The sequence below is a fragment of the Quercus lobata genome, chromosome 10 (genome assembly GCF_001633185.2).
Source record: "Quercus lobata isolate SW786 chromosome 10, ValleyOak3.0 Primary Assembly, whole genome shotgun sequence".
Lineage (NCBI taxonomy): Eukaryota > Viridiplantae > Streptophyta > Magnoliopsida > Fagales > Fagaceae > Quercus > Quercus lobata.
Genome location: NC_044913.1, coordinates 50,317,754 through 50,337,857, shown reverse-complemented (window position 1 = coordinate 50,337,857; position 20,104 = coordinate 50,317,754). Strand labels below are relative to the sequence as shown.

The following is a 20,104-nucleotide window of genomic DNA, read 5'->3' as shown; positions in this document are numbered from 1 at the left end:
TTCTCACCTCTCACAGCAACCCAAAGAAACCCAGGAAGGTATATATAAAAAAGACAACAATTGTACCTCATAAATATTACGTCACTATCTCTCGTTGGCCTTACATCATATATTTTCTTGCCACAATAATTAATTTGTATGTATATAAACTTCATGAAACACGTTTGAGGGTCATTGTAACGTTAGGATACATAAAAATGCACAGTTCTGGAAACATACATAATTGAATTGTATGGTGAGATGTAGCTGGTAGATGTGTGATGGTGCATTATGGAGAGACATATTCACCGCTTACAACTTATCATATAGCAAATTGTGGTATAAAATTATACATTTCTATGTGTTCTTAGCGTTAATGTAATAAAAAATTCTGAGATATTTTTCTTCCATGGCTCTGACAGCTTTTGTTTTTATTTTTTAATTTAAAGGTGCAACAGCCAGCTGTCTTTAAAAGGAATAAGTCGGTACCTTTGCATTGTTTTCACGGGTCAGCCATTCACGTTTGCATTATTAGCGGCGGGCCATTAACCTTGGCATAGAGAAAGGAGCAATGGCCAGCTGTCTCTGAAGTGTTAAAAATAGGGTTGTGACAGTTAACAACTCTTTTGAAATTTTTCTATAACTTTTTTGTATTTTTTTACGGCTTTATCTATTGACAATTACGATCTTATCCATTCATGTGGGTCTAAAGTGTTAAAAATAGGGTTGTGAGAGTTAACATATCTTTTGAAATTTTTCTATAACTTTTTTTGTCTTTTTCTACGGCTTTATCTTCTTCTTCTTCTTCTTTTTTTTTTTTTTTTTTTTTGGCGCTAAACTGGCTTTATCTATTATTTTCAACAACTACAATCTTATCCATTCATGTGGGTCAAGCTCGACAGATCCGGTGGGCTGAGATCACGGTTTCTCACATCCCCAAGATACATGGATCATTTTCTAAAAAAAATAAATGAATTAAACCATCCTGAGTAAGTTCATATTATGTGTGAAACAATATAGTAATCACATTACACACATTAATTAATCTGCTTCAGTACTTGTATTCCTCCATACTATGATCCTAACACAACCGTTACACCTAATTCTGAGCTGAATTGGAACTAAGACGGCAGACCATGAATAGATTGCACGTACGAACTACAAAGTTCAACTTGTGCTCAAGCTTTGATAGTCTCATTATCTCCTTCAAAACCCTTGTCCTTATGAGTTATAACAAGTAGTATACAGCAACTATGACTGTAAATGATAATCAGCCACTAAAATGTGTCAGATCAAAATCATCAAAACAATGTGATCAAGGCTATGGTCGAGGCTCATACCAATACCACACTAAATAATAGTAAAAAATTACAAAGATACCAAGAAATTATGAGGGTTAAAAGAAAATAAAAAAGCACCTAACCTATGGCACGAAGATTAAAGACTATGGGTAGGTATATATAAAATAGCAAAAATGCAATAGGTGAAAATAGTAAGTGGAAACACAAAGTTTTGTACTTTGTGAAGGAGAGGAAAGTTATAAAACAATGAACCCGATAACATAAAGAATTCTTATCTTTTAAATTTTAATGAGTTCTTATCTCTGATGTGGCACTTAAAGAATGTCTTGATACAATGAATCTAAGAAAATAAAGAATTCTTCTCTTTTTTTTTTTTTTTTTTTTTTTTTTTTTTTTTGTTTTTTGAGAGTAAAGAGTTTATGTGAAAAAAATTTTGTTATCAAAGAGAACACTATATGGCAGAAGCTCATACTCTCCCACATGAAGTTTCTGTAGTTTACAAATAGATCTCTCAGATCTCTCTCTCTCTCTCTCTCTCTCTCTCTCTCTTTGTTTAGCACAGTAAACAAATAAAATTTAAAGCCCTCAAATGGTGCAACATGTGGTAATTTTGTAACTTTTAAATTGTATACATGGCAAAATTTTAGATAAGTTTTTTTTTTCTTATATGGCAACACAACCTTAATTGTAGGGCAAAACTTCTGCATTTATATATAAGAAGTTAGATATTGATTATTTACCATTGAGGTGAATTGTTATGAAGATGTGGTGGAACATCCTCCATCCACAATAACAAGTAACATGTCTTACATGATAACTAGGTTATGAGTTAAAGCATTACCTGCTCTACGAGTATGTGGAAAAGAAATCTAATTAAAGGACTCAACAATGAGCTTAACAGCAGAAACTAAATGCCCAAAGGAAGGAAAAGAATCCTCACTCTAGAAGGCTTTGATAACTATCTTGGAGTCTCCTTCAACAATAATGTTAGAGAAACCCAGATCAGAGGCAAAGGTGATAGTTCTAACAGCAGCTATTACTTCCGCATCATTTTGGAATATTTTCTTGCAGACTTAGTGGCATTACATATGGGATTGAGGCTTGTTGTAATAATAGACTAGTGGGAAGATGCCTGACTTGCAGGAACGAGTATTTGCATTGGTTTTACTCACTACTCTTTGTTAGTAAATTCGGTCATGGCATTGCTTACTGTAAAGTTATGATTTACAACTATTTTGTGTTGGCTTTAATTCCATGCCAAATCTGATTGTAATTTTGTTCAATCTAATGTATCCTGTATTTTATGTGGGATTTCATTGTATAGGTTGTGTGTGAGAGAGAGTGTGAAGACTCAAGACAACATTGAAGATCAAAAGAGTTTTCGCAGGTAGCTTGTGAGAAGACTTCCTGCTAAGTGAAGCCATGTGCACAGCACATGACAGGAATGTGAAGAGTTATGACAACTGGTTTTCTTGAGTATTTCGTGGGTAAGGCCTTCTCGCGAGATACTCACGAAACTTTCTGTTTTGCTATTTTGGCATATCTACTCCACTATGTTTTCACTTACACTATATATACCATCATTACCCGCATATTGAGAGGAGTGCTTTTTAGAGAGAAAACCCTAGCCATAACCCTTGAGAGTTAGAGATTGTCATACCCAAAATCCTCTACACAATCCATTGTAGTTTTCCTTAACTACTACCTCTCCATATCCAAATCCTTGAGAGGTTGATAGCCCAAACACTTACTGCCCTCATCCTAAGCATAAAATGAGGTTTTGGAAAATGAGGTTTTGGAGTTGCTGGGAAGCATTGGAAGAAACCATTTGTTTGGTGGATGCCATCGGGCTGAATTGCGTGATCTAGAGAGTTAGAGAAGACAAGGTTTCGTTAAATCAATTGGTAGCAGGAGCTTGGAGGGCTCAAGTACATGGGGTAGACTAGGTTTGGAGGGTCTTTTGTTATTCGTATACTCCAACTTATTCTCTAGTGAATCGATTTATCGCTTGGAGGGCGACGGAGAGATTTTTCGCTTCTTCGGTTTCTTCTTTGATAACACATCGCGGTGTTATTTTGTGTTTGCATCCTTCTTCCTACTCTTTTAGCTTTCATTTTATTGTTGATATTTGATAAATATGGCTTAGGGTAGTTACATTGTCTGTTCGCTCGCATTTACTTTATTCCGCACTTAGTTTAAATTAAAGTAAAATCAACTGAGCCGTAATTTTTTATTTGGGAGTCTAAATAATTTTTTGTGTTTTCACACAAATTCAGCCTTTCACTTGCCGCCACTATTTCAAATTTCATTGATTTATTTGTAATTCTTTCTCAATTAATCATCAGTTGCAGAATTTATCTTTTTTTGTTTATGTATTAGTTTAATTTTATGAGTTATATGTTAACATCTCCCAAAGTTCAGTGTTGTAATCTGATGTCTTAGATCATCTAACATAAACTGATTGCGTTTCCTTGCTTTGGACATCGTTTTATTTGTGCACTCGGAAATCAATATTGGGTACACAAAGGAGGTGTTCCTTTTCTCTTCCAACTTAATCTTCCCCATTTTTCCAAATCTCAAACCTAACGTTTAAATCTCATCATGTTGTGAAGGTTTTCTTATGCAAGTTCTTACTTCCCTATTTGCAGACAAGGATGATCTGCGATTAAAGGGTGCACCACTAGCTTTCCTCATTATTTATGTGGATGTGAATAGTGGACTCGGCTCTTTGACTACTATCCGGATCATTAGAAGAAATAAACCGATTTGCAACACATGGCAAGTGAGTAAATTACCCGACACAATAGGTTCTTCTGAAATCTTAAGGGAACTCAAGATGATTTGGAACTAGTGAAGAAGGATCTAATGATACTCATGTCAAATCCTAAATTCAATTTTCGAAAGAGCATCAAATGGAGGGTTAACATTGTTGTAGACTTGTAGTAAGTACAGTAACAATATAGATCATTATGAATGTGAAAGCTACGTTCTGCCCAATTGTTTAGCACAAGATATAAGATGATCAGTATGTTACAATCAAATTGTTTGCCAATCAACGGGTTGTGGTGGTAGCCATGGGGGCAATATATGCTATGAAGGGTGATATTGGCAGTGGTGATAGTAGTGGTGCTTTTAACAAGAGTTGGGGGTAGCAAATGGCAATGGGATGATAAGTATGTTACAACTTGCAAATTGCAACAAGTAAAAACTGAGGAACTTAGAATACAAATTTTAGAAATAAAACTTTAGAATGTTGTTTCTTCATTAGAAAAAACTCTTCATTAATTCCCATGTGATGGGAAAAAAAACCTCTTTAAAAACTATACACAAAAAACTCTTTCGCCCTATTCTAGCGAGGAAAGTTTCACCAACTGAACAGGCTGATTGACAAAAAACGAACATTAACCAATTACTCAAAAATTCCATATAGAATGATGTCTTGAGCATTCTGGATGCTTAATGCATAAGAAATCAGTGTGTTACATGTGTATATTAATTATAGAATTTCCTAGTCATTCAAGTACAAAATTTTGTCAGAAAGCATCAGTGCACTACTGAAATTATTCTTTCAAAACATCCATTTTATTACCCAAGGGAGGAATTTACAACCTTTGTTTAGCATGAGCATTAACACAATCTTGATCATGATAAACCTGTAAATTTTGTCAGAAAGCATCAGTGCACTACTGAAATTATTCTTTCAAAACATCCATTTTATTACCCAAGGGAGGAATTTACAATCTTTGTTTAGCATGAGCATTAACACAATCTTGATCATGATAAACCTGTATAGAATGCTTTCTAAAGATTGATAACCAATTTCCGATGAAGTATTTATTGATGGTTGGCTTTCAAATATCCAGGCATTTTGTTCAAGGATAAATCAAATAAATTTATCCAAGGATCAATGTTGTTTTACAATTTACTTGATTAATAAAGTTTATTGTTGGAGTTTTTCCTTTGTTAGCTTGGTACTGATTCCCAGGTTTTGTTTTCTCTTGCTTTGGGCTAATTCTTAGCAAACTTGATTCCCAGGTAAATGTAATTTTGCTGTTTTTGTTAAATTTGTGATGCCTTAGTTATAATACAAGGGCCTTCAGATATCCATAAAAAATAATAATAATAATAATAAATTCAATTTTAATGTATTTTGCACAACTTAAATAAAAATGACTTCGAAATGTTTTAGGTTTCAACTTCAAGTTGGAGAGAAATGGAGCAAAGGAAGGTCGAAAATAACAAGGGTAGAAGTATTGAAGGAGGTCATGGAGTATATGAGCTTAGTGGGACAGAATAATAGGAATATATGTGCCTGACCCTGGTTTAACCCAGATTGATTGAAAAAAATATCTACAAACCCAATCCTGAATTTGTTAAGATTAAGAGTTCGTTGATGGTTGTGATTGTGATGTGTTTTTAAGTATTACTTTTGGTGTGTTATGTTTTCCCTAACAAATGTTAAAGAGGAAGGCTGTCATATATTTTGATTTGAAAAGGAAAGTAACTAATGAAATTTTTTATTTTCTTTGGAATTTATATGGAAGATCACACTACCCCTACATAGACAGTTTTAAAAGACAAAGTTCAAACTTTGCTAATTCTACAGCTCCCAAGATCATTCAGATCATAGGGTATGTACTTCAGTACCATAATTTAGCCTAAGCTTTTGCATATTACATTAAAAAGATGTTGATTTCCCTCAAAAATAGTTGCAACCTAGAAGTCTAATTGACAACTTCAATAACCGCACTGACAGTGTCCTCTAGAGCTTAAGTGCATTCTAATCCATCATACGGATACACAAATAATAAAAGATTGAGAACAAACTTGATAATACCAACATGACAACATTCAAGTTATCATAATATTATATCCCTTGTAAGCTCAAACAAGAATGTTGTCTTAAATCATAACAGTATATGCCACTTACATTGCTTTGCACATATTCAGAGCTCGATCCTAAAATTTTCTCTCCATATGCACCCAATTTACCCCTAATAAGCCCAGAACCAGCTCCATAAAATGCATTCCCAAATGGATTAGGCGGAGCATATGCTGCATTTATTGGTGGTCTTGGCACCCTAGGATGGGTCCCCACATTGCTGTACATTTCTGTAATTGAACCCAAAAAAAAACAAGGTCACAATTGCACCCAAAAGCACAGCTCAAGTTTAAGTCATCCAAGGAGGCTACTATTGCTAAATTTCACAACCAAAATTTTCAGTTTCCGATTAAACGTCAGCAGGGAAGGGGAGATACGAATCTTGGTTCATAAAGGAGACCAAGTAATGCCCACTAAGCTACAAGGCTCTTGGCAGAAAACCCGAATCTGCTAAATCCTATTTAGTTCCCAAGTAGTTAAACAACTTTCTCCAACTATCCAATTCTCCCCCTTAGGAGAACCTACATTTAAATCCCCGCCACCCTAACTCCTGCAACTAGTCTCATAATTTTGGGACTAAGGTTTTGTTTTTATCGTCATTGTATCTCTTAAAAATCTCACTCAACATATTACCCTAACCCCTTTTCAACCCAAATACATTCGCTGTAATTCAATGCACAACAACATTCTTCTCATTTCACAACCTTATTCTTCCTATCCCAAACCCTTTTTTTCATTTTTCTTTTCCAAAACAGATTAATAGGAACTCGATGCAATCCAAAATTATTATTTTTTTTAAAAAATGGCCATTAAATACAATACCTACAGTACCAAAATGAAACTAAAACCTAAGTTCATTTACGAGCGAAAATGAAATAGCCATTAATTCAATAAATCTACAAAATCTAAGAGAGAAAATTCATAATTCATGTGGCTTTCGTCTAGGGGTGTCCAACCCAACCCGGAACCCGACCAACCCGCCTGAACCCAAACCGGCAACCGTCCGAACCGACCACTCCAACGGTCGGTGACGGGTTTCTGACCCCAAGACCTGACGCCGGCAGGTCGAGTGGTGGGTTTTCTTCTCCAAAACCCGAGCCACCCGACCTGACCGACGTTATATACAAATTTGGCAATATCCGACGACATTCAAGCGAAATCTGGCAAAATCCAGTGACATTCAAGCGAGATTTGGTGAGATCTGGCGACATTCGAGGAGATCCAAGCAAGATCTCGACCATATTTGGTGAGATCCGGCGAGATTCGAGGAGATCCAGGCTGATTTCGGCGATTTTGGGTGCATATCTACTGGGTTTTTGCAGATTCCGACGAAGTTTTTGAAGATTCCGGTGACGTTTGCAGGATCCGATGACTCTTAACACCGACCGAACCGACCCGAACACCACTCGAACCCAAAACCGACCCGACCGAGTGACGCCGGCGGTCAGTTTAGGATCCCTCCGCCTTCCACCCGACGCCGGAGGGTCGGGTCTGGGTTGGGTCCAAAACCGACCTGACCCGACCCGTGGACAGCCCTACTTTCGTCAAACTCAAACAGATCTTCATGTGGTTCATGGGTGCAAGGCTTCACTAAAAAAATTGGCACTACTAACTGCCTTTTGGCTGAGCTATGGGCCTTAAAGGATGGCCTTTCTATGGTTAGAAATATGTGTGTTGAAAAGCTCATTGTTAATGTGGATGCCCTTGAAGTTGTTAATCTGTTATCTAACACTAAAGCCACCAATCGGCTAACCCAACCCATTGTGGATACTTGCAGGACCATTCTTCAAGCTTTCCAGGAAGTCCAGCTGCAACATTGCTATAAGGAGACCAATAAAGCCATTGATTTCCTTGCTAAACTTGGCCATAGTCTGTCTGAACCTTTTGTTTACTATATGACACCCCCCTTTTGATATTATGGAGGTCTTATCTAATGATGCTAATGCTGTTTTGTATAACCAAGTCAGTCGGGTTGTAACTACTAATTTTATGTAATATAATTTTCCTCTCTTTTTACCAAAAAAAAGAATAAAGAGAGAGAAATTTTAACAAATCAGAGAGTGCTCTAAATAAAAAAGGTTGTAGCACGTGCCACGCATGTGCAACCGCACTGGTTCGTATTGTTTGGTGCTTCTCTATTTTGCGTCAATGGACCAATAACAAATTGACACACATAGCAAAACAAAAACAAAACAATTCAATTCCAAAGCATAAATACAAACCATTTCAAACATAATATACAAAATTTTAGAAACCAAAAAACCCCAAATGCTCCGTTTGGTTGCCGAGAAACCACAAGGAAAAATATAAATAAATAAACAAGCATTTGTCACATAGTTTATCTTGTCCTCTAAACAGGTGTTGCCTTTAGAGGCTAAACTATGTGACAAGGCCATCAAAAGAAGGGCGTCTTGATGATGAATAAAATGCCACACCTGATGGCCTTGCCTTTTTTATTTTATATTTTATATTTTGATAGGTTCTTGTTATGAAATCTGAATGGAACTCGTTTGATAGATGTTACCGTGTTGGAGAGTTTTTTATTTTTTGAACAGACCAACAATTCTAAGAGCCCATAGTCGAATACCCATGAAAATTAAATACCACTTTTTACTAAAATCAGGCCCAATAAATTAACCGTTAAAGCACACAAATTGTATAAAATGAAATAAAACCCAAATTTAACTCAATAGCCCATTCACAAAACAAAGCTTTCAAATTATCAAAGCGTTAACCATTCAAAACAATTCCCAGTATTGAATTAGTTCAGATTTGGATCATGGAATAAATTGGGTTAACACTCAAATAAAGAGGGACCACAAGTGTTTTGGTTTATTTTATGAGCAGCCCAAAAAAAAAAAGACATAAGCCCAACCCATAAGGCCTAGCTCAAAGCTTTTTTTTTCTTTTTTTCTTTTTGTAGAGTTTCAACCTATAGCATCTGCTTCTGATAATAACTTTTTATCATCATATCAAGACACCAATCAATTTTTGGTGTAGACGAGAATTGAACCTCAGATCTCTTATTCAACTATTAGAGAGTTTATTAGTTGAGCTAACTGGAACCCACTACAGACATAATCTTGATCATGATTCATGTTAAGCTGTACAGATTATAGAATGCTTTCTAAAGATTGATAAGCTACGACACCAAGTAGCACTATATCAAACTTATGTATTTTTTAACTCGACCAATGAAGTATTTATTGATGGTTGGCTTACAAACTTTTAGGTATTGTAGACACCACATTTACACCCTTTATGACTCGGGCCCCTATTTCTCAATGATACTGAATTCTAAGACCCAAGATTAGTTTAGGGTTTAATTAGATGTTAAATTGATTTGAGAAATGTTGATTAATGAGCAAATAAATTTATTTTTGGAAAAATAAGGCCAAGGAAACCCTGGCTATGAGCACGCAAAAATCAGCCTGTGCACGCAAGCCCGATCTTGCACACGCATAGCGAATTCTAGAAACTTAAATAAGATAAGTTTTCTACATTAATTTGAGGTTTAGAATGAATCCCACATCGTCTGGGAGTCATTCCAAACCCCTATTTTCACACTATAAGTAGCCTTACATGGTATATTTTCAACACACAGAAATCCCACGGGAAAACAATAAAATTCACTATTTCTAGTGAATCAAAGAGGGAGTTTTTCACAAAGTATATTCAAGTCAATTTTCTTTTACTTAGGGCTTTTTCAGGCCTTGATCTTAAAGTTCAAGATTACCAATCACTTTTTTTTTTTTTTTTTTTTTTTTTTTTTTTTTTTTTTTTTTTTTTTTTTTTTTTTCAATTGTGAATAGATTTGATTAAGGGGAATGGTCAAAAATAAATCTTGAAGAGCTTTTCTTTAAGGTATTAAGTTGCTTTGCCTATTTTTTTTTAAGCTGATTTTCAAAACCGACCCATAAACTGTACCGACCGATTCATATATAGGAATAAAATTAAGGGAAAAAAGAGAAAAACATTCTTAGTCAATTACTAGAAAGAAATCCTACTTATGCTCCCCAACACAAAAGGTAAATTTTTTTGGTAGATTACACCTTAGCGTTGTCGTTGATGCTTTAGTCTTCCATATTTGCAGAAGAGAGAGTAGAGTTAAACTTAAAAACTGATGAAGACAAAAGAAAAGTTTGAAAAGTAGAGAACAATGAGGTAAACAGATAAGATGAAAAGAAAGTGGAGGTAGGGGGGTATTGAATGACATTGCCACGTTTTGATTTCTATGTTATCCAACATTTTTTTTTATTTTTCTTTTATTTAGTTTTATTAAAATTAGAGTGCCATGTTGATCTGAAAATATAAAATTCTTTTCTAGATTAATAATCAGTACATGAGAGAGCTAGGCTTATAAATCAAGTGTTAGAGACTCGATTTCCAGGTGGAGCCACGTGGAAAAAATGCCAAATCAGACGTGATGAGAACATTGAAACCAAGTGTTTGAGACTCGATTTATTAGCCTTAAATCGAGTCTTTTAAACTTGAGATGTTAGTGAAAAATATAGTTTTGTAACAGCGCCTACCAATTATATTGTTTGGAAAATGGGCTTAATTCCTGATTTTGGCCCTAAAAAGGTTCTCTTTTTGTTGGTTTTGAAAGAGTAAATCTCGTATTGCATCGATGATTGAGAAAAAATAGCTCGGTTGTTAATGAACTTTGCATATAAATAATGGCTTGGCCCACGTTCTAGATCATGCCAATCAGATGATTGTATTTTTTTTTTTTTTTTTTTTTTGATGAACTAGATGATAGTTTTTTTTTTCCTTGTTGATTTTGAAATCTTATATTGATCTTAGTATAAAAGCAAGAAAGAAAGTGAATTGCTCAAATATAATATAACAATAGAAAGTCAGCTAATTCTATAGTTTTTGTTCAACATGAGAGTTAGAACTTAAAGGAAAAAAGTTTAATTAATTTATACTGTTGGTTTAAGAATACAATACCAAGAGTCTTATAGTTCAACTAACAAATTTTGTTGTTTTAAATAGAGATCTTTAGATTCAAAACCCCTCGCTATGTTGCCTGAAATAAAATCTCCCCAAAAAATTTCTGATTTCCGACCCATCAGCTTGTGTAATGTCATTTATAAAATCATTTCCAAGGTATTAGCTAATAGATTGAAGCAAATCCTCCCCTATGTTATATCTCCAACACAAAGTGCCTTTGTACCGGGTCGTCTAATCACTGATAATGTCTTAGTGGCATATGAGACTCTGCATACTATGCATGGGAGGAAAAAGGGGAATAAGGGCTCATGTGCACTAAAACTTGATATTAGTAAGGCGTATGACCGTGTGGAATGGGATTTTCTTCGTGGTATTATGGAAAAATTGGGCTTTCCGACGATGTGGGTGGATAGAGTGATAGGCTGTGTAATCATTAATGGCACACCTTATGGAAATATTATCCCATCTAGAGGTCTCCGACAAGGAGATCCTCTCTCACCTTATTTGTTTCTTTTGTGTACAGAGGGATTTACTTCCTTGTTACAAAAAGATGAAATGGAGAGGCGGATAAAAGGAGTATCTATCTGCAGAAGGGCGCCACTAATTTCTAATTTACTTTTTGCAGATGACTCTCTATTATTTTGCCAAGCCAACAAACAAGAGGTGAAGGAGGTTAAAGAGATTTTGCAAGTATATGCTAGCGCCTCGGGACAGTCCATTAATTTGGAGAAATCTTCGGTGTATTTTAGTGGCAATACAGTCTTGGAACAAAAAAATTGGATAAAAGATGTGTTGGGTGTGAAAGAAGTGGAACGTTTTGATACCTACTTGGGCCTGCCTACCTTGGTGGGTCAAGCTAAATACCACACTTTCTCCAATCTTAAAGACCGGGTGTGGAAGAAGCTTCAGGAATGGAAGGGCAAGATGCTTTCTAGGGCGGGGAAGGAAGTGCTAATAAAGGCAGTGGCTTAGTCAATTCCCACATACTCCATAGGGGTGTTCCATCTACCAAAAAAATTATGTGAAGAATTGGATGCAATGTGTGCCAGGTTTTGGTGGGGGCAGGTGGGAAGTGAGAGGAAAATTCATTGGAAGAGCTGGAGCAAACTCACTGAACCTAAGAGTTTGGGAGGTATGTGATTTCGAGATCTTAGTTCTTTCAACTTGGCCATGTTAGCCAAGCAAGGGTGGAGGCTTATACAGGAACGTGATTCACTGCTGTACCATTGCTTTAAGGCTAGATATTTTCCAAGATGTCATTTCATGGATGCTTCAGATTCCCCAAATAGCTCTTATGTGTGGGAGAGCATTATGGCAGCAAAACCGATCCTAGAGCGGGGATGCTGCTGGAGGGTTGGTGATGGTGCTGACATTAAGATCCTATCTGACAAGTGGATTCCAAACCACCCAACCAATGGAGTGATTCACCCCCCTGGTGAGGTAGGAAGGGATTGGTATGTATCTGATCTTATTGACCCGGACCTAAAATGGTGGAGAAGGGACTTCATTGGTGCAAAGTTCCACAAGGAGGATGCGGATGCCATTCTACGTATTCCTCTGAGTCACAGACACACACAGGATGCCATAGTTTGGGTACATAACAAGAAAGGAGTATACTCTGTAAAATCGGGCTATCACGTTGCAAAACAGAGTCTCAAAAATAAAGACTGGGCGGAATGCTCCTCTGGTCCGAAAGAAAGTCAGGTATGGTCCAAACTTTGGAAGCTAAGGGTACCAAATAAAATAAAGGTGTTCGGTTGGAGAGCTTGCCACAATATCTTACCTACCCGTGACAATCTAGTGCTAAGAAGAATCTTAGAGGATGATGGATGTATACTCTGTTCAAGGATGGCCGAAACAGGGATCCATGCTTTGTGGGAATGTGCAGTGGCGAAAGGTGTTTGGTCGGGTAGCATGATCAAATTACAAAAATGCTGCCAAGATCAACAGGATGTACTCCAACTATTCCATGAATTGATTGGGAGATTATCCACAGCTGAGTTTGAGTTATTTTTAGTTCAATCTTGGCTTATCTGGAACCAAAGGAACACGGTGGCACATGGAGGTCAGTTAAAGGATCCGAGGTGGTTGAACAAGAGGGCAATGGAATACTTGGAGGACTACCATCAAGCTCAGGGACAGTTGCAAAGGTCAGAAATAAACTCAGGCAGTGACGTCTGGAATCCTCCTCCAGAACCGGTCTACAAGTTGAACTTCGATGCGGCAATTTCTTCGGAGTTGAGATGCTCAGGCGTTGGGGCAATGATACGGAATGTGAGGGGCGAGGTCATGGCCGCTATGTCAGCAAGAGGCCCTCCCGTTTTTGACAGTTTAGAAGCTGAAATTATGGCTTGTAGAAAGGCACTCGAGTTTGCTATTGATGCTGGGTTCACAGACTTGGTCATTGAGGGAGATAACAAAAATGTTATGCAAATTGTCTCAGCTTCAGGGGAAGACATGTCAAGGCTGGGTCATGTTATTCAGGACATCAAATGGCTTGCAAATGGTCTACGTATAGTGTCTTTCAGTCATGTTAAGCGGGGTGCCAACTCAGTGGCGCATTCCTTAGCTAGATTTGCAAAACATGTGGTCGACGATATGTATTGGTTGGAGGATAGTCCCTCCCTTGCGTTAGATGCTCTGTATAATGACTTGCTGCATTTAAATGAATGAAAGTTTAGTCCGTTTTCAAAAAAAAAAAAAAAAAAAAACCCCTCGCTTTAATTATAGAATTATTTAAAAAAAAAAAAAAAAAACAAAGTTGTAAAGTTGGGAATTTAAATGCTAGGGAAGTGGGAGGGAGAGGTTGGGCTTGTCTACAATGCATAAGAGTAATTGCATCAATTGGTGTAAACAATTTTTTGTCAATTTTAGCATAAAAACTTATTTTTTCTATTTTACATATCACATTTCAAAGCACTCTACATCAGATTATCTATTTTACATTATATTTTATTAGAATACATTTTATGTGTTTGGAGAGAGAGAGAGAGATTATCTTAGCTGAGAGATAAAAAACAATGAAATATAAAATACATATGAATAGTAGTCATGTAAATATAAACGATTATTGTAGTAACTATAGAAATTTGCAAAATTTTAGGTTAGCTAATGTTGATAATTTTTGTGCTTAAAAGTGTAAATCTGACAAATTTTTCTATTAAACATATTTATAAAAAAGAAAATGTGATATTTAAATATAAATTTATGGGTAAAGAGTAAAAAAATAAAATAAAAAAGAAAAGAAAAATAAGTGGAATTAATAGCTGGTTCTCAATCGAGAATTCTGGATAGAGTAAAGAAATGGTATATGAGTTCTATTTTAAGCTACACAGAAATTAATTTTTCGAACAAAAAGTCAATAAATATGAAATATTTCTTGGAATGGATGTTATACGTTAAAACTGTCTTAAAAAAAATGTTTATTTATACATGGGCCAATCCGACAGTTATTCAATTGAAAAACAAGATAAGCATAATGAAACAATGTTTAACGATAAAGTAGTGGTGGGGCACTTACAAGTTAAAACAAAGTCGTAATAATGCACATGATCTCCAGGCAGTCTCATGGATTTTTTTTTAAATAAATAAAGTTGATTCAACTAATAAAATTTATTGCTTAAATAAGATATTTGAGGTTTGAATCTCATTTATAGACTCTACATCAACAATTAATTAATGTCTTAACCTAATAATAAGAGCAATCGAATGAACACTATAGCTTGAAATTTGATTGTACATATCAAGTAAAAATTTAATAGATCTAAAGCTGAATAATATTACAAGAAGGTATTAAATAGAAATAAGATAGGGTTTTTTTTTTTTTTTTTTTTTTTTTTTATGAGCTGAACAAATAGTAAACTTTATTTATACAAAATCAGGTCCATTATATTAAGATCCACCACTATATTTATACAGAACGATAGTAGACTTTATTAAATACCAGTTCTTACTAAAATCAGGTCCACTATATTAACCACAAATTTTATCAATTAATATAAAACAATGCCCCCAAACTTCCAAAGCCTTTAACCCATACCAACGGCCGGTCAAAATAATTCTCAGGATTGAATTCGTTCAGAATTGAGTCATTAAATTAATTGGGCCAACACTCAAATAAAGAAGAACCACAAGTATTTCGGTCTGTTTTATGAGCGGCCCAAAAGGGAAGACAAAAACCCAGCCCGTGAGGCCCAGCTTAAAGCTTCGGACACTTTTTTTTTTTTTCTTTTTGAGAAACAAACGATGAACTATTCAACCAAAAAAAAAGAAAAAAAAGAAGAGGATTTTGAAATACAAAACTAGTACCCTACAAGGATTTTGAAACACAACACTAGCGTATTTTACATCGGCAAGATCAATTACATTAGAAATAATAACATAGAACGAAATATATAATTTGGGTATTTTACATAAGCAACGTCAATTCCAACGAACAGGGGAACAACCATCATAATTATTAAGTCTTTGAACCCATGTTACTTCGTGAAGACAGAAGATCAATCATAGAACTTGCTGTTTGCATAAAAGTGAGCAGCAGAAGAACAATAGCAGCCACTGTTGAAGCGAACCTCCAAGGGGTGCTAAAATATTCACTTTTCAATGTCGCCTCCCAGCGGTGCCAAGATTTCTCATAGAACCTATTCAATTCTTCATAGAGATTACAGTAATCAACTCTCGCCGTTTCGGATACGATTCCTTTGTTGAGATTGTTAATCATGGACATTACTGCATTGTTGTCGCCTAGGTAATTGACCAAGATTTTTTTTTTGGTAAGTAAATCCACATCTTTTCTGGAATTGATAAGATAATCCATGAAGAGAAAGTAATCAGTAAAGTACGCATTTCCTATATAGCAAGTTTGTTCTAATGCCATAACGTTTCGGATAACAACTTCCGTCACACCCTCTATTACTAATTTTGGGATTTCCACCACACCATCTTCAAATTTTATTTGAAAAGAGCGTTCACTTTTACCAAGCCGGAACTTTACTCCTGCCTTGTGGAGTTGTGTTGCGGAGTACAAAAGCTTCGGATGTTCAGTGATTCTTTCGGGTAACTCCTCGGGTGAGGGTAACATGAAGGTTCTAAGAAGATCGGTGAAGTGTGCAATTTCCGCATTGGGCCTGGGCTGCCTATATTGAATGTCGGTGAACACGTCAAAGTAGGAAAAAATATTCTTAAAAAAGAATGCATCGGAGAGAGACGGAAATGCAAGGTGCTGTAGATTCTTAATAACAAAGAATGGAAGCTGATTTTCAAATAATAGCAAGTCAACCTTCACAGCAGCAGCCCTTGGTTCCACAACCATAGAATCGTCATGACTTGTCAAACTTAATGAACTTCGTCGGAATAAAAGCTCAAGAATGAAGCACGCATCCAGCAATATCATTTTCACAAAGCAATCGCTGGTAAGATCAATAGTCTCTTCATAACACCTGCGAATGCGTTCTTCCATTTCCCTTACCGTTCCTACCAAATACTCCAAGCTTCTCTCACTCCGTTTCATGAAACTCCTGAAGTACCTCTCTTTATGCTCTTCCATGGCTTTCAATCTTTGGTTTTCGTGGTGATACGGGCCAATTGAAATAACCTGAGGAGTGTAGGCTTCTTCATTCCATTTTCGAAGGTAGCGTGGAAGTCTGTAGATACGACACTCTTCTAATAATTGAATTTCCTTCCTTTTGACTATTTTGCTAATTTCAATTATCAAGTCATCATTTTTTTTTTCATTTCCACCTGAAATGTCTGCTTCCTTTTCAGTATTTTGATCTTCATTATTTGTTGAAGCAGTTGCTAGTTGAATTTCCTTACTAGCTGATTGTTCCATTTCCAAGTTGTCCTCCTTAACAAAGACAAGAGCCTCTAGCATTAGAAGTACAGGTTTAGAACAAATTGAATATGCATAATATATTAAAAGCAAAAATGCAAAACCCTCTAACTTTTACCTTTTTTTTTTTTTTATTTTTTTTTTATTTTTTTTTTTATTTTAATACTCTAACTTTCAATTTTGTCAATTCAGTTATCTAACTTTCAATTTTTATCAATTCAAAGTTCCATTACAAATTTGTTATTACTGCCATTACACCCACCAAAACAACACCGTTTGGAATGTGGTTTTTTTTTTTTTTTTTTTTTTTTTTTTTTTTTTTTTTTAAGTTTGGAAGTAAAAGAAAATAAGAAAATTACAACACCTCGTCGATCACGCCACTCTCTTACTCGCCTCCGGAATCCATCCCGGCAATGTTGTCACTCTCTTTTCCCAACACTATCGAGGTAAACACTCAATTTTCTTTCTTTCTTATTTTCCTTCATTTTCTCACTAACCAAACACAATAAACAAAATTTAAAATTCTAACTTTTTTATTTTTGGTTTTGTGCAGTTTGTGGTGATGTTCTTGGTAGTGATTCGAAGTCGAGCCATAGCGGTGCCGTTGAACCTGGCTTACACAATGGAGGAGTTTGAGTTTTACCTTTCCGACTTTGAGTCGAAGCTTTTGATTACACCAAAAGAAGGACTTCAACCGGCTCAATCCGCCGCTTCCAAGTTGAAACTCCCTCACGTGACCGCCACGCTCTCAGACGGCACATCGAGTATTAGTATCGGAAACTCTATTACCACCAATTTCAGAGGCTGTTAAGGAACTCGTGAACGATCCGTCTGACGTGGCACTCTTCTTGCACACGTCCGGCACCACGAACCGACCCAAGGACAGGCGAGGAGAAGCTACGATAAGGCAAGGCAGAGCAGTGAGGTGGTTTACACGATGAGCAGGGGCAGCAAACTCAGTCACTAGTGAACTCAATCTCCCTCTCTCTCAAACCGTCTCTCTCTCTCTCTCTCACTCTCTCAAAGTTAGGGATTGGAATCCTTTGGTTTTGATTTGATCCAAGGGACGTCGTTTTGATTTAGCGAGGTGTTTAGTTTTTCTTTTCTTTTTTTTAATTAAAAAAAAATGCAAAATGGCGTTGTTTTGGTGGGAGTAGTGGCAGCAGTAATAGATTTGTAACGGAGCCTTGAATTGACAAAAATTGAAAATTAGAAGACTGAATTAATAAAACTGAAAGTTAAAAGACTGAAATGAAAAAATGTGAAAGTTAGAAGGTCAGTTTTACATTTTTGCCTATATTAAATATATTAAATTAAGGCGGATGGCCATATATCATATATAATATAATATATTAAAAAAAGGCGGAGAGAAAGTTCAATGAAAGACTCTAAATTACATTCCAATTTCATGCTAAATGTCATTTTAACTATTCCATAAATTGATGTCGAGTATCTCTAGATTTCTTATCAAATTCTAATTATGTGTCAATTATATTTGCATGCAAATTTAAGTATCTAAACTTAGACAATATAAGAAGACTCAATTCGAAATATGTACATAATTATTAGTTGAGTTCAAGTTATACCTAGCGTAACCTTTAGCAATGTTATATCACTCACTATTTTTTACTTGGATGTGAATTATGACAAATCCACTGTTAAATTACATTATCTTTGTATATTCTCCACTCTTGATAAATTTTAAGGTGATCAAAGATTAATTATCATGTCATCAATTAATTATTTAATTTCAAGTTTTTGGAGTTTAAAATAATGCATAAAAGATGACTTTATGGATCAAATGGTAAATAATATTGAACTGACAAAAAAAAAGGCATGAATGTTAAGAACAAATAGTACATACAATTCAACGATGAGATTTTCAAAACTTGAATTCTATAACAAGTTATTGAATGGTATAACATTGCTTAAAATTACAAGTATAACTCCACAAAAGTTACCACATCTTTTAAACCATAAATTTCAATAAGATCTAAAGGTTAAAATAATCACTACAATCCATGTAATCTTTAAAATTTATCGATGGCCACATCAACTACCCTAATTTATTTAAGAGATTATTTTATTTTATTTTTCTACTTTCTTTCTCTCTCCTAATTAGTTTGTCCCCAACCTTGCACAAATGCCCATCTAACTTATCTAACTTTATGCCAAAATTATAAAATAAGCAAAGACTCACATGAAAGAAGCAAATATTGAGAAAAAAAGAATAAAAGTTCCATATAATTGAGACAAACTAAAATAATTGTAAGAAGTAAAGGCAAACCAATAGATAAAAGAATTCTGAGCAATAATAATTAGGATTCATGTAGCAATAACAATTAATATGTTTACTGTATTTTGAAATAATAGATGAATTAGCAATAATAATTGGGATTTCTTTTTAACAACAATAATTAGCATGTTCTTTGTACTATAAATCAATATGCCAAATGAACTAATAGTTTATTTTTTATTATCTTGCCAGCACTGTGGACATATTTGTAATAAATAATCTTCATAAACTACAAGATATATCTCTTATCAAAGATTCATCTCTTGTCTAAGATTCATCTTCTTATTGACCCCCTAGAAAAAATATCCTAAAGCCGCCACCGATGAGGGGGATAGGACTTGGGAATTAGCATACCCATCCAAAACCCCCCCTCTTCACACCTTAAAAAACATCAAAACAAGGTTCATTAAACCTCCACTTCTCTTCCCAACCAAACAAGCTTCTAGGTAAAACCACCACTTTATTACTATTGTTAAATGTTTTTTTGCATCAAAACAAGGCTCATTAAACCTCTACTTCCCTTTCCATCCAAACAAGCTTCTAGATAAAACCACCTCATTATTATTAGTGTTAAATCTTTTTGTGCAGAAACAGAATTACAATCTAGTTTGCATATAATTTTAGGGATCATGTTAACAGTTGCCCTTAAAGCAATTGTTAATAAACCATAAAGGAAAAGTATTATATATAACACTATTTTTATTTGACATTACTAATAGGATAAACACGTTTACTTTGTTACGTTAATTATATTAAATGGTGCATTAATTTTTTTGGGGAGAGGTACATTAAACGTTTTGTGCATAAACACAAAGTACAATCTGGTTTATATATAATTTTAAATGTCACAAACAATGTTA

General features: G+C 35.2%; 1 protein-coding gene across 1 annotated transcript in view; it reads right to left on the bottom strand.

The window, feature by feature from the left end:
- Positions 1 to 15,412: 15,412 nt before the first annotated feature.
- The window catches only part of LOC115963869 (UPF0481 protein At3g47200-like), a 52,217-nt gene continuing 47,525 nt past the window's right edge, over positions 15,413 to 20,104 (bottom strand). Inside the window, exon 2 of the mRNA XM_031083091.1 lies at positions 15,413 to 16,963. Coding sequence (XP_030938951.1) covers positions 15,578 to 16,948 — 1,371 coding nt within the window. The 5' untranslated portion in view covers positions 16,949 to 16,963 and the 3' untranslated portion in view covers positions 15,413 to 15,577. The remainder of the gene's footprint in view (positions 16,964 to 20,104) is intronic.